Source organism: Corvus cornix, chromosome 8, assembly GCF_000738735.6.
Source record: "Corvus cornix cornix isolate S_Up_H32 chromosome 8, ASM73873v5, whole genome shotgun sequence".
Lineage (NCBI taxonomy): Eukaryota > Metazoa > Chordata > Aves > Passeriformes > Corvidae > Corvus > Corvus cornix.
The window spans coordinates 29,408,101-29,422,915 of record NC_046338.1 but is presented as its reverse complement, the minus strand read 5'-3'; the positions used below and the strand labels follow the sequence as shown (position 1 = coordinate 29,422,915).

General features: G+C 46.8%; 2 protein-coding genes across 4 annotated transcripts in view; one reads left to right on the top strand and one right to left on the bottom strand.

Moving 5' to 3' along the window:
• Positions 1-244: 244 nt before the first annotated feature.
• Positions 245-3,701, bottom strand: LOC120410355 (AMME syndrome candidate gene 1 protein homolog). Its single transcript, XM_039555623.1, has 3 exons — positions 3,687-3,701; positions 2,799-3,609; positions 245-1,889 (listed from the first exon to the last, which is right to left on the bottom strand). The coding sequence occupies exons 1-3, from the start codon at positions 3,699-3,701 to the stop codon at positions 1,804-1,806; spliced, it is 912 nt and encodes a 303-aa protein (XP_039411557.1). The 3' UTR covers positions 245-1,803.
• A 71-nt stretch (positions 3,702-3,772) lies between these two features.
• The window catches only part of LOC104693596 (BMP/retinoic acid-inducible neural-specific protein 3), a 208,442-nt gene continuing 197,399 nt past the window's right edge, over positions 3,773-14,815 (top strand). The window contains exon 1 of one of the 3 annotated variants that reach the window (XM_039556233.1): positions 3,773-3,995. The gene's annotated coding sequence lies outside the window, so the exon portion shown is untranslated. Of the gene's footprint in view, positions 3,996-7,277; positions 7,384-14,815 lie in introns of those variants that run through there. The other 2 variants (XM_039556231.1, XM_010406338.4) reach the window with 2 other exon arrangements.

The following is a 14,815-nucleotide window of genomic DNA, read 5'->3' as shown; positions in this document are numbered from 1 at the left end:
ATGAGCAAATACAGGGCTTGTTTAGATATGCAGGTCAATTTATGGGTGCAAACAGTAGCTAGAAATGAAACTCATGAATATGTGAAATGTTGGTTCCCAAGCAAAATAAGAACTCCAGACCCAGGCAATTAAGCATTCCCTATGTTTTCTGGATAAATATGCAAATTTGACATTCAACTCAGACTTCTAAAAAAAATTTCACCCAAGTTAAAACACTAAGAACACAAGCGGTCCAAAGCTTAAATCTTTTTGCTCTAACTTTAATTACTTACCATAATTTCAGTTAAGGGCAAGGCACTTTAGTAGGTTATCATTTTGCTCCTCCCAACTGTTTCAAAAGTCAAGTACAGTTTCCCCTGACAAATCACATAGTGGATGGAATTTTTAGATGGAGAACTTACAGCAGAGTAGCATGCAGGGAATTCATTATAGCAGGGAGAAGGAAGTCACTGCAAGAAGGTGTCGGTATTGTTTGCATAATAGGTTTGCCTGTTGCAAACTAAGGGTAACTACTGAGCTGCCTTAATAAATTACATACATTTCTCAGTAGCTAAAGAGAAGCACTTAGAAGGTTCTGGAAGAAGGAGGACCAAAAGGCTGAGCATATGAAGTAGAAAAAAAATGTTAAGGGATAAGTTCTTAAAATGTGTTTATCAAGACAGACACACACTGCTGTTAAATGCAGATTTACAGTATAAAGGACTCTAACCACCCATAATTTGGGGCCACAAGGCTTTTGGGAAGGGACAGTTTGATGTGCCACTCCCCCCTCACACGATGCAGCTGCAGACAGGGTCCCAATCTGGATTTAGCAATTTTGGTGGTGATGTAAGTTTCTGCCTCGTTCAAGTACAGTTCCACTGTTTGTGGCTTTGGTGTACTGCCCTAAGATGAGATTTTATAATATCATATTTTAAAGCCATAGATTATTAACACCACTGAACAAAAGGCATCCTGGTCCTCTACAACCCTTTAACTCTGCTTCAGAATTATTTTAAGGGCTCAAGTCACCCTGTGGTGGCAATTAGGTCTCGGAGTTGACCACGGGGAAAGATTTGTGTTGTAATTCCAAAGTAACTTTTTTAACCTTTAGGTAATGGGCGTTATCTCTTCTGAGCAGCCTCTTCTAGTGGAATGTGTCCCCACCTCTGGCAAGGGGCTGGAATAAGATAATTTTTAAGGTCCCTTCCCAACTGAACTATTCCATAATTCTATGAGTCTATGAGGTGAAGAATATCAGAATATTCTTATTAAATTTAATGTGGAAAAGAACCACAAGAGTTGATACTAGCTGAGGAAACCAAGTTGTCCTGCTCTGTAGGTGAAAGAAGGTGGCAGGGAGGGAAAGGGAGCACAGTGAAATAAAGACCAGATGATGTCCACTGCACCTCTGGATGCTATGAAATAGGAATTCCGCCTTATTGTGAAGTGTCCGAGCCAAAGACTAATGAAGCCAATCTCTTTTATTGGGAGGGTGAGGTTGGTCAGACTCAAAATCCTCCTTGGCTGATTTAAGCTACCTTTGGTGTGAAGGTGCTGCAAAGAAAGTTCAGCCTAGGACACCACTAGAGAGAAGAAGAAACCTGAAGGGAAGAGCAGAAAGGCATTAACATACCAGCAAATCTCTTTTTATACCTTTTTTGTGTGTCTCTCTCACACACGTGCAATATAAAGGTCCAGAGGATGCTGCAGTACCAAGCACTGCCATGAAGGTGCTGCTGTCCATGTGCACCCCCCCGGCGCTGTTGATCTATCCCAGCCACACGCTACGTCTGTCCTTTGTCTTCTCTGAGATTTTATCAGTCATAGAAAATGGACAGTACCCTTATTGAATGTCTTGGATCCCAAGTCTATTTGGCAGTCATTGCAGGCTTGATGTGCAGCAGTCTCTGTTAAGAAACACAAGCTTTACATAAACAGGCTGACCTTTTTAACCGGCATTTTGTCAGGACGAGCTGAAGGGGAGGAGATAAGGGAAGAGAAAGGGGCAGAGGAGTCTTTGCTACCTGTTGCTGTAAGAGAAATCACATCCTGAAGGAAAGACACCTTTTGTTTTTGTAACTGCATAAAGAATCGTATTTATCTCTACATATTTAGCAGCGACTACACCTACAATGTACACTGCATTTTTTTCGTTACAAACCGTATCATCTTTCCTTCACTCCTTTTCTTGCGTCCTCGCTAAAGAAAAAAGTCAAAAAAGCCCCAAGCAGGGTAAATCATTGCTAAGATCAGCTCACTCCACAATTCTTTAGCATAAAAATGATTAAATATGCTGACAGGAAGAAACCAATGTGATGCCAGAGGAATCTCGGGTTTCTGCGGTTTCCGAGTTTTCCCCAACAGATTCTGGAAACATAAAACTGCTTACAGAAATAACTGAAAGAAGACAAAGAGCCTCTTAACCAAACACCAGAAATTACCATCGCTTTAAAAGACCACATGGAGCACAGCAGAGAACTGCTGGTGATGACTCCACATTGCCCAACGCACACATCACGTACCCTGTGTGGTTACTGTGCCTATTGATCCTGCTAAGTGTGGGGAGAACACAGCCATGCTGCATCGCAGGGGTGCCAAAGCTCCGTGCTGATCTGCACGCTGCTCCCTGACATGGGCTGGCTCTCAGTTTACTCGCGCTGAGCTCTCAGCCCAGCTACAGCCAGGGAAAAGCATTTTTATTAGCCATGGGCGCGTGTCTGCTTACAGCACGGGTGTAGAAGAGGGACCAGCAGAGGGGAGGGGGATATACATCAAGCTCCATAAATGCTGGCCCTGCCTTCCTCTCCCCCACACACCTTCAAATTCCGCGCACATTCCGGAGCCACTGTGCGAGGAAAAGGGTGATTTTTCCACCGAGCCAGGTTGTTTTTTCCATACCAAGAGCCTGGAAGCATCGAGAAGCGGGGGGGATGGAGGGGAGATGCTCCGGTTACCCGGGGCAGGAGAGGGACACCGGTGATGAGCAGGGACATTTCCGCCCATCGTCTCTCCCCTCTCCCCCGCAGAGGTTCCTGCGTCCCCGCGCAGCTCCCAGCAGCCGGTTCCCCGCTCAAGGATCTCTGCAGCCCTTCCGTGCCGGGCTCGGAGGGAGAGAGGCGCCGGCCGGCGAGGATGCGGGGCGCCGGCGGGGAGCAGGGCTGCAGAACATATAAAATAAAAAAATGTGAAACAAAGAGCTGGCCGAGGGTGGTACGTCCTTACCCGCTCCGTATCGCCGCCGTGGCTCGCTGGATTGCGGGTGCAGGAGGAGGAGGAGGAGGCGGAGGAGGAGGCGGAGGAGGAGAGGCTGGTGCCGCGCCACCCGCAGCCCGCGGGCGCGCCGAGCCCTGTCCCCGCCGTGCCCCGGCCCCGGGAGCTGCCCCCGGCCCTGCCGCCGCCTCCCCCGCGGTCTCGGCTCCCCGCACCCCCTCCGCCGCTCGCCCCCGCTCCGAGGGAGGTCGCGGAGCCCGGCAAAGCCCTGGCCAGCGTGGCTCCCCGGTCCCCGGCCGCGGATGCCGGGATGAGCCCCCGGCGCTCTCTGGCCCTCCCGGCTCGCTCCGGCCTCCCGCTCCTCGGTGCGGTCTTGTCTGTGTTCCACCTGCCTGGGCAAAGCCCCTGTCCTCCTGCCTGCGGCTGAGATCCCACAATTTGTTATTCTTTCCTCGAGAATCGCTTCCATCACCACCAAAAAAACCCACATCTACCCCAGCAAATCCCATCCCTCTTCGCAACTCCTCTTGCTATTCGGGTTTGCTTCCCTCTCTCCTCCTCCTCCTTCTCCCCTCCCTCTTTCCCCCCTTTTGGGTTTGGAGCCTCTCTCTGCCCTGCACACACACACAGACAGGCACGCACGGTGTAAATGGGTTGTCACACTCACAGAACCGCTGCTGGTTCCCAAAGTCCCCCCACCCTGCTCAGCCTTCCTCTAGCTTGAAGCCGCCGATCATGGACTATATGCTTGGAGCCGGGATGCGTTTTATTCACAGCCGCTTCGCCTCCTGCAATTTCACCCGGTGAGTAGGTTTGATCTCGCGTTCAGGTGGCGTGTTTCCAACAGGAAGGACACCAAAAACAACAGGGAAGAATTAAAAAAAAAAAAAAAAAGGAAAAGAAAAAGAAAAAATAAATTTTAAAAAGTATTGCTCCCCCTTGTTCCTGAACGGGCTGGCTGCACTTTCTAAACTCGAAGGAATTAGGAAACACCAGTTCTCTGCCCACATTCATTCCCAGTCACCGCGCTCGGCGCTGATTGCAGCGCGCGCCGCAGCATCGCTTCCAGAGCCTTCATCGTTGCACTGCTTATTCATCACATTTTATTCATGTTTCCATCAGGCATGGTATCTGCTCCATTCCCTGGTTTAACCCTTGCAGACGAAGCCGCTGGCGTGGGCGGTGGAAGGGCTCAGTGCTTCTCCCCGTGTCGGGGAAAGGGCAGGATTGCTGCTGGCAGAGGGAGCCGTGAGCGTGCCTGAGGAATGTCTGGGAATCTGCGGGGGGAGATCAGGTGGAAAAGTTCATCGCTCTTTCCCCTCCCCTGAAGAACTTGGACAGGATTGGGGGTTGGGGAGGATTCTCCAGAAGAGATAGGAAAGGATTTCCAGACCTAATGTCCCGTCGCGTGTGCCGGGAGGTGGCAGTGGCCAGGAGGCAGCGGTGGGGGCGGCCGGGGGTGCGGGGGAGCAGCGGGGTCGGCGGCCGGAGCTTCTGTCCTGCTGCGGCCGGAGCTTCTGTCCTGCTGCTGCCGGGGCTTCCATCCAGCCGCTGCCGCCGCTCGCCCCGCGCCCTTTCCTCATTTCTCAGTCCCATCGCTCCTGGTTTTAGTTATTACTATTTTCGGGCATGCCTGTATTTTCGGCTGGCCAGAAATTGGCTCTTGAGGAGCGCAGGATAGGAGCGAGGCGTCTTCCTCACAGAACGTACGCCCACCTGTACATCTACCTGACGCAGAGGTAGATGGTAGAGGTAGGTCTCTTGAATCTTTTTCTTTGAAAGAAAAAGAGAGAAGAACCAAGGGAAATAAGCACCTTATGTTTAAGAAAAGGACAAGCGCCCTCAGAGTGCTAGTTGTGGGTGATACTTCCAGGGTTTCACTGTCTCTAATTAGAGGCAGAGATCCACCCACGGTCAATAGCAGAAGGTAGGGAGGAAACAGGTTATCTCTCGTGGGGAGGTTTTGACGGGGCTCCGTGTAACTCTGGCGTTTGAGTGCAGGATAAGTGTGTGCGTGTGTGTCTGTGTGTGCGCGGTCATGTCTCCAGAGCAGCACATGAAGACATCACATGTGAGCAAGGTGCTAGAGGCTTGCAAGCAGGTAGAGACGCCAGGGAGAAACAACAAGATCCGAATTTATCGCCTGGTGGCAAGCAGAAGAGGGGAAAGACCAATTCAGTGCCAGAGTGTGCTCCCCCCCTGTTCTTCCCTCCCTCCATCCTCCTCCTCCCCGCCCTATTGCCCCCCCAGCCGCCAAATTGCTGGCTGATGTCTGGACAGGAGTAGTGAAAAAGCCCTTCAAGCGTGGATCCAAAATCCACCCTTCCTCCAGCTCCTCTCTTCTCCTCCCACCGGCTCGAAGCCCCCATGCCTACTTATCTCCTTCCAGCAAAGCGTCCTTCCCCCGGAGCTTCTACTCCACCAGGTTTTCCCATTCCTGCTGACTTGCCCCTCTGCCCCCACCTCCTCCTGCCCCGGCCCTTTCCATGAGACCGAGGTGATTAACCAAATCCCAGACATTTCTCCTGAATTACCCGCCTCTGGCGCTGCTGCTGCCGGGATCCTCCCGCACCAGGCTGCTCAGGAAAGTTTCCTTGCAGTCATATCCCCTTCCCTCCCTGGGTAGGGAGTGGGTTTCAAAACCTCTACCTGATTTTTAATCCTTTTTTTCCCCCTTAAACCTTTAAAAAAGAAAAAAAAAAAAAAAAACCAAAACAAACCAGCAAGTCCTGAGGGATTTATGTAGTAGTGGGAATAGCTCAGCCAGTGAGCATCGCCTTGCCGTGCTGCTCAAATGCTACCGCTCTGCAGAAGAGATTTATGTGCCCATCAGCAGAATATTTCCCGGGTTTAAGAGCACTCGATATTCCCTCTGCTGACGGGGATGGGAGATGGTAGGACACAGGATGAGGGCAGCGGAGTTGTTTAGCTCACAGGCACTGTGACGGATGGCAGTAAAACGGTGTCTGGGCAGTAAAAGTGACACAGGTTGGGCCGGGCGGCATTCCTACACTCAGCGGAAGGCGAGGGGACGCACATCAAACCCTTTGCATACAACACCAAATAAATCAATGCAAGTAACGCGGGCTTAATGGGCGATTGCAACAAGCGAGAGTCGGGCATGGCAAATAGAGAAGACTCCCGTTATCCTTGATTTCCAGCATTCCGCACTCCCAGCCCAGGGATACCTTCTGCTCGCATGGGGTTGGATGACTCAGAAAAAACAGAGGAATAGCGGGCAGCAGCCGGGCGGGTTTTGCTTTGCCGTAGTTGGTTCTTTTGGTACCATAGATTGGCCGTGTGGAAATACCGCCCGAGCCTCCTGAGAGAAGGCTCCCAAACATCTTTCTTCCCTGTATTTAGACGTCCAGGCTGCCTGCTTGCCCGTGTCTGGCTTCCCCGCCAAGGATTACCTCCATCTGCCCTGAAGCTGCGTGGCTTTGGGACTCCCTTTTTGGCCGGGAGTTAATTTCCTAGTCTCCCGTACTGGCGGTGGCAGATGGACATCCAGGGAGGTGGCTCTGGCACAGGCAACACCTTTAGGGATGCGTGTCAGCGTCCAGCCTGCCTTCTCAGCCGCCCGGGCTTCATCTGCCCCGCTCCCCCGAGCCGCGCGTGTCCCCCCCGGGGCAGGTCCCGGAGGCAGGGCCGGGAGGGGCCGCTGACAAGGCGGAGGTCGGGGGGAACACGCCGCCCTCGCCAGCAGCAGGAGGGGCTGCTCCGGCTCCGGGCGGAGCGAGCACCGGCAGCCGGGCGGCAGCGCCGGTCCCGGCTGCGGGACCCCCCTGCTCTCCCCCCGCCGCCCCTCTCCAGCCTCTCCGCATCCTCGGCAGCCGAGGGCAGCTCGTTTTGTGGGGGAAGGAGAAAACACGCCCCCCCTCCTCCCCCCCTCCCCGCCAGGGAGCGGTGCGTGCCCGCAGCCGCCAGTCCGTGCGGGGCCGCCCGCAGAGGGAGCAGAGGCTTCACCGCAAAGAGTTAACGCAGGGCTGCAGGGTGCTCCAGGCTGGAGTCCTGTGTGCGCCTCTGAGATGCACCAGCCAATCCTAGAGACAGCAGTGAACTAGATGTAGCATGCTGTAAGGAGGGAGGTGAGGAAAATAGGGTCTAAACTGTCCCCGTCCATCGCCAGGCAGACCTGCTTTTTGGGCTACGGTTTCTGTGCTACTTAGAGACCATCATGCATTTAAAAAGGTAAGGGCTTTGTTACCAACAGTCTGTGTTGTGATTCACTGCCGGATTCAAGTGCGTTTTCTGTGTAGCTTTCATTTAGTGCTAAATTGTGTAGCGCAGAGCGGGAAGAAAGTGGAATGTGGCATGATTTACTGTTCGGGAGTCGTTTTGGGAGACTACGTCAGCTTCGAGTTGTAACGATTTCATGTAGAGATTAAGCAAGTGAATGCATGTGAAGTAAAGTGAATTTATGACTGGCAGAAAAAATGAGATGTACGTGATAAGTGAAGGATGTTCTGTTGTAGCACCAAAATCAGTTATGGATCCGTATGAAATGAAGGCTAGTGTGAGATAGACCTGCTTTTGAAAAAATGTGGAGAGTAATTCAGAGGCATGTATCTGACAAGCAAGTCTGACAGAAAAAAAGCAAAAATATCTTCTTTCCTAGGAAAAACCCCATGCCTAACTTTATTTAAATACAACATCACAAAAGAATGCCATAAAAAGAAGTGAAGTCAGAACCTTACAGAGTCTGTATGTTCAGAGATGAGTGACTCTGACACATTAAGTGTACAGAGATAAAGCTAGAGTGGCCCTGCTTACATTTACAAGATATAAGAAATAACTTCAGAGGAGCAATCCGTTTAGATATCAGACTTTACAGACTGCTGTCATTGCTCAACTCCATCCCTGTGAGGAGTTACTCATTTTAAATAGGTGCTCCATCAGCTTTGCCATAAGACCAGCTTTGGGAGCAGAAACATTTGACTGGATCTCTTCCTTTCTGTACCCGAGCATAGCAACAGACCCTCGGTCTCAGATGCTGTTGCAGTGCTAATCAGCAGAGTTCCATCAAGAAACTACCCACAAATTCTGGCCTCCAACCATTTTTCTCTCTAAGGCATGTACATGATTTAAGCAGGGGAGGAATGAAAAAAAGAGATCTGTGATATTTTCTGTAAGCTGATCCACCTCCAGTGAGAGCAAACCTCCCCAACAGACGCTGAGTTCACCGGAGTCGTGTTTGGGGTGCTTGTTCACGAAATGCTGAAACCCTGTGAGTGAAAACGTTAACTAAGAAACATGAAAACAAGCAGCTGAATGTTTTTACAGAGCTCAGTGCAGAAGGCAGCATTTGTACAACAAGCCAACAAAACAACTTGAGAATATTCAAGTGATGTAATCATCCCCACTTATCCTTTCCTATTTTTTCCTACAACTCTCCGAATGCCTCCGTGAAGAATTAATTACAGAAGTCAATTCATTGTTTACACCAACATGTCCTAAAATTAACTTTTTAGTCACATAGATTGCTGTGACTTTTCATTCCTCTCAGTCCCAGGCAATGATTTATGGGAGTAAAGTGTTTTTACTTCATTTGTATTAACTCAAAATCGAGCAATCATATCTGATTGTGATCAGTCTAAGTAATTTCTTGCTTGAGATGCAACAACCATTGAAAACAAAAGGAAGGTCTTTTTACCAGCATGCTTGCTTCTTCAGCAGTTCTTGAAAATCTAAATGGAAAATTGGATGATCAAACTACTCGCCTAAGTTTTCCTCAGAAGAAAAAGAGTGGTGGGAAGTATTAGGTGATAGTTTCTGGAAACGTTATTTTCTAGCTCTCAGGCATACCTCATGCAGCCCGTTCTTAATCCTCCCAAAGCTTCACCTCTCCTCAGAACCAGAGGTAGACATTTGTTTTTACTCTCCTGAAGCACTCGTAATCTCGTATGGGAGCAAGAATACCAGAAAGACACTTTGACAAACAGAGCCCAGGTGCTCTTTGAGAAAGGTTGTGCTGAAACCACTGTCCTGTTAGAGCTGCAGGTAGTAGATTACAGCCAGTTGTGCCATGGGGAAGGTGTCTAACTTCTTCTTGATCTCATCCCGTACCATCATAAGAGAACATTTTTTAAAAACAAATTTGCAACCCCATTCTCTTCATAACATTGATTTCCTTTTTGCTCAATATATGTGTGTTCAGTGAGGGCCTGATCTTGGACAGTTGAAGGAGATCAGGACATCCCTATTAATTTCAATAAAAGCAAGATCAGTTTCCAAAACAATGTTTTGGAGCGCAAAGTGAACTTCAGATTTAGAAGGAAAAAAAGTGAGCATCATGGAGTTACATGCTGCACACTGAGCAGTGGGAGGCTTTGCACACCTTGAGTCAAATTGTATTAAAATACTAAAGAGCTGAAGAATTTGTAACCTGATCTTACATTGGTCTAGGCCTCAGTGCTTTTTCATAATTGATAAAGTAACATTTTTCTGTATGAAGTTGAGGGACACTGAGAGATCCCCACTGAGCTGCAGGTAATCAGCACCTTGTGACTCAGGTCATCACCCTGCTGAAAACTGCAATGTGAATAATTTGGTCTTCTAGCTTTGAAGTTAATAATGTATATGTACCCCAGTTTGTGTGCATACACAGATCCAGTTTATATATACATATGCACACATAGACATAAATATGCACGATATGCACTGCACATCTCTCCACATCCACGGTCTGTATAATCCCTTTTTTTGCCCTGGCTCACACCACAGGAACGATTATTTAGCCCAGTCTGTTTCCCATCTCCCACTGAAAGTCTGCCCCTGCTCTGTGTGCCACAGAATAACGCACTGACGAGAGGGAAGGAGGACACTGCCACACCAGAGCTTTTCAACTTCAACTAATGAGCCTCTCACAAAGGCCACGGATTTTGTTCCACCTTCAGGAGAAGATTGACCAAGCAATATATTTTGTTAGCTAAATTAAGACTATTAGACTGTAGTGGTTTCTCTTATAATGAGGTGAGAGCGTAAGGCTCGTGTGTCAGACACCTTTATTCTAACAGTTACGTTAATGGGGAAGAATTCTGCTCACTTGCAGTAACACCTTCACTGCCACATCCAGCAGCACTCAATTAACGAGGAAAGTGGTTTGTAAGGCAGTTATTGTACATTGGCAAGTAAAGGATGTAGATCTGGGGAATCAGAGCACTGCTCTATACCGTTAATCCCATATTATTCATGACTACTGAGAATTCTGTAGAGCTAATTTAGCTCTTTCAGTACTTACAAATCCACTGGAAGTAACAAAACCACCTGGTTAAGTGAACATGGATGACCACTCTGAAGTCAAACGGGATTATTAAAATCCATTAGAAATGTTACTTTTTAATACCTTTTTTTTTTTCTTTTTTTCCTTTATTTGAAATCTGTTTCTAAGGAGGCTTACCATCGCTGGTGAAAAGCACTGCTAAATGCTGAAAAATGCTATCATGGATGGAGGTGGCAGCCCAAGTGGATATTTTTATTTCACTGTTTTTCACCTAAAACATTATTGATCCCTATTCATTGACAATTTGCTGGACAGAGAGAAACACATATAGGTTACAACAATTTTGATATTGAATAATTCTCTATGGTTTGTGCTTAATGTGCTGCCCTAAAGGCTAAAATTGCTGTATTTTAGGGCAGAGAAGATACAGACCTCTTCTTCTCCAGGATGTGTAGCTGCCCAGCATTTCTTGGATTAATCCCCTTATTCCTTTAGGTCTGTACCAACATTTCTAAGGAAGATGCTTGTTTAGATAAAGCAGGAACGTTTATGCAGGTCAAGACTCATCCTGCTGCCAGCCTCTGGGGACTGTGGATTTATTTCACAGAGAGCCATTAGTTGGTGATGTTCTCTTCTTAAGTCGCTGCTCCTGTGGGATGCGAATCTGACTCATTGGCTTAAAAAGTAGAAGCTTTAGTAACTACCTAAGCACCCTTTAAGCTCTCTGTTAGCTTGAGTTTATTAGATTGATTAACATTAGTTGAAGAGATGGTAGTGGCTTTTTTTTTTGAAAAGTACTCTTATTTATAAACCAGCTTAACTTCTTCATACTGGCTTGTCTTGGCTGGGCCAAGTCTAGAATGTTTTCTCAGTCTTTCTGGAAAAAAAGAGGTTATAATAAAGAAAACTGATGATCCTCATACTCAAAAAGACTGCAGTGGTCTGTAATTCCTCATAAACTGTTGTGTGTCTCTCATTCAGCACTGCAAAGGTATTGCTGAAAGTTTAAAGCTCCTCAACATTAGCTGAACAAATTTCTGCGGAATAAGAACGTGTTTTGCTATGAGCTACAGCAAGAAATAGTGATCATTTTGTACTAAGGTGGCTTTAGACTGGCTCATATCTAAATTAAAACAGTGGAGAGATAGCAATTCCTGATGCAAACTCAGACTTTCACCTCTTGTAGCATGGTGTTCGTAAGAAATACATCTTTTAGCAGACAGACTTTTTTTTTCCCCTCTAATTTTGCAATTTCTTCTAATCTTGTCTAAAATCAAGTCTTGCAAGGCAGCGCTGGTGTTAGATTTATGTAAGATAGCAGGCTGCCCAGTACACATAACATAATTATTACTTGTACAATCAAGCTTTATCCATCCTGAGCTGCAATTAGACCTACACTGGCTTGTTGGAGCTTGAATCTTTGCTCAGTCAGCCATAAAGTCCCTACTCTTGCTATAAAAAATTAATAGCTGTAACATGAACATTTAAGAGGATCTGGCTACTGCCCATGCAGTGGCTACAGGCTTGGAATGCTGCGGGAAAGGGACCGTGGAGAAATCATGCAACAGTTTTGAGCAGGATCAGCTGTAGAACCATGGTCTCTTGAAGCTTCCACGAGTCCTGCCTTGGGAGCTGGCACAACAGGTGGTGTAAATTTGTTGTTTTTTTCCTGCTGGAATAAATAGGTTGAAGATGAGGAACCTGAAGGGAGTTTTAACCACCCATTTATATCAGCTGAAAATCATCTACACCATCTGTGAAATCAGCTGTAAAATATGCTATGAGATCTGGAGTACTTTTCTCTGAAAGGCATAATAGAAGGGCAAAATAAAAACATTACCATTCTATTACATATCACTGTTAAGAAATAAAATATATAAAATAATCCATTCTTCTTGCAATGCATCCAGAAAAGTGCATTGAAAGAAAAATTTCATGATGTTAGATCTTTATGGATGTTATTCTTAACTACTGGTCTGAGTTGTAACCACTAATTTCCACGTGGAAAATAAAACCAAGAAGAGTGTAAATCCTCGATCAGCTGCAGCCTTAGCTAAAATTAAAGGGCTACATCCCATGCCTGAGTCAGAGCCTCCAAACTGAGAAATTCATTCTTAGAAATAAAAGAATCCCCAGCCACATTATTTGTGGATTAGGTCAGGTAATATCTGAGGGGATGGAAGTATGTGAAACTAGGCTGGATTTTGTAAATGTGTCCCTGTTGCAATCAGTACAGTTCATTGCTATTTTGGCCCTCTTCTTAAGTCCAGAGAACTGCTACACACCATCACTTTCCCCCTTCATTATTGCATGAACAATATTAGCACTCCAACAGCTTCAAAGAAACTTCTATTTTTGCCTGAGACTGACAATTCCTTTCCTCTCCATTCTTTTTCTGAGCATTTGTTGCAAAATCTCCAGGAACAGAAATTTTAAGCAGCAACAAAAATAGTCAGCCGCTCTGTTTGTGGAATAATCAACTTCCTTTTTATTTTATAACATTTTTTGCCATCCAATAATTTGAAAGCTTTCTATAAGCATTGGCTGTTCAGGCTTCACAACAGAAACTGTCATTACAGAAGGTTAAGGGACTTGGCAGGGCTTATACAGTAAAATCAAAGTTGTGCTTTAAGGTAGCTCAGCTCCAAGTACTCTCCTTCCTCTCTGTAACCTGAATCTTCTTCAGTTCAACAATCTGTTGGCGAGCAAAGTTTCCTCCCACTCCATCCCATTTTAGCCCTTCTGCACTCATCAGTTATATTTGGATTTGTCCTCGGGCTCGAAAGCCTCTAGAACCAAAGCTTTGGTGTACAGTGTGTAAATAGCTGCTTCCTCCTGCTCTGGATGGCAGCAGCTGTAAGAGCCCTGGGTTTCAAAACCACTACAAGGATGAATTAAAAGAGGAAAGGGCTGTTTGTTACTCTGGAATGATTTACTGGGTACAGCTTATTTACATGTGTCTTAGTCTCTTCGTATCCTGCTGATACTTAGCTGTCAAATTGGGTCAGAAATCTTGTCTGGGGACTAAGAGTTATGAGTGAAAAGGAGATATGCTGGCACTAGTGTGTCATGACTGTTCAGTGCTCATTTATTACTTAATTTTAGGGTGTAGTCTTTACAGATCCTGAGAAGCAACTCGATTGCCATTAAAACACACTCAACGAGAACATCAGAGTAGAGAATACTGGATGATTAGAAGTTAAGCATTCAGTTTAAAAAAGAAATCCAGTAAGATGGAATGAAGGTTTCTAAATGTGTGTCTCCTGTTGAGATTTTCTTCAAACTTGAATGCTCCAGTATGAAAAAATTGTATGTCACAGCAATACATGTCATTCTGTGCCTGAGGAAATGCTGGACCAGAGCCTCTCCTAAAGCTGTTACTTTTCCATAGAGCCACTCCCAAACTTGTTCTGAGAGAGCTTGTTCTGTTTCCCTTCTAACACTTTTCACACCATCAGATGTTTTAGCTGAAAATTTTTGGACAGTTTGGGAGAATGTTTAGCATAACTTGTGTAGTGGAAGGGTGACTTAAGACTGAAATGTCATGCTGAGTTTTCATGCATAGAGATTTTGTCCATGTGCACTTGTGGACTTGCAAAGGTGAAGGTTTCATCCTCTATGGACTGCTGTGATTGGAAAAGTGCAGTCATCCAGCCTGGAGCAGACTTCCAGCTCTCAGAGCAGCAGGTTTTCTGTGCCTTTGTGGCATCCTGGCTGTTGGTCAGTTGAACCCCAGGGCTCAGCCAGGGTCCTGCTCATCCATTCCAGAAATCAGCTTCATTTTAGCTCCTCCTGTGACTGATACCTGTCATTTACCAAGAATTTTGGTGCTAGCCCACATTTAAAGATGAGGAACTTGAGACACTTGAGGACTTGGGTGGATTTTACAAGATCATGGAGAGAAAGGAAAATGGGGAATGGCTTTAAACTGAAAGAGAGTCAATTTAGAGATTTAGATTGAACATTGAGAAGAAATCCCACCCTGTGAGGGTGGGGAGGCCCTGGCACAGGGTGCCCAGAGAAGCTGTGGCTGCCCCTGGATCCCTGGCAGTGTCCAAGGCCAGCTTGGATGGGGCTTGGAGCAGCCTGGGCTAGTGGAAGGTGTCCCTGCCCATGGCAGGGGTGGCACTGGATGGGCTTTAAGGTCCCTTCCAACCCAAATCTTTCTGTGGCTCAATAATTTCTCCCTTTCAGTTTTTCACCTACACAGCCCCACCAGCACCACGCAAGCTGGGACTGGAGGTCCTGGAGCCCCTGGTCAGACCCAGAGAGAGCAGGAGACCCAGATAAGGCTGGTCAAGGATATTGAGGCCTTTTTTGTGCTCTCAGAGCCTTGACAGGTAATATCTTCTCCTCAGCGGGCTCCTTGCAGAAACAGATTCACTCATTAAGGCTGAAAGA

Bases quoted from the DNA above. Each gene is read 5' to 3' on its own strand.
- LOC120410355 (XM_039555623.1), bottom strand. The intron at 1,890-2,798 runs GTGTGTGGGGGA...GTTTCTTAACAG, and splicing joins AATGTGCGCGGAATTTGAAG to AGACTGCTGCACATCAAGCC.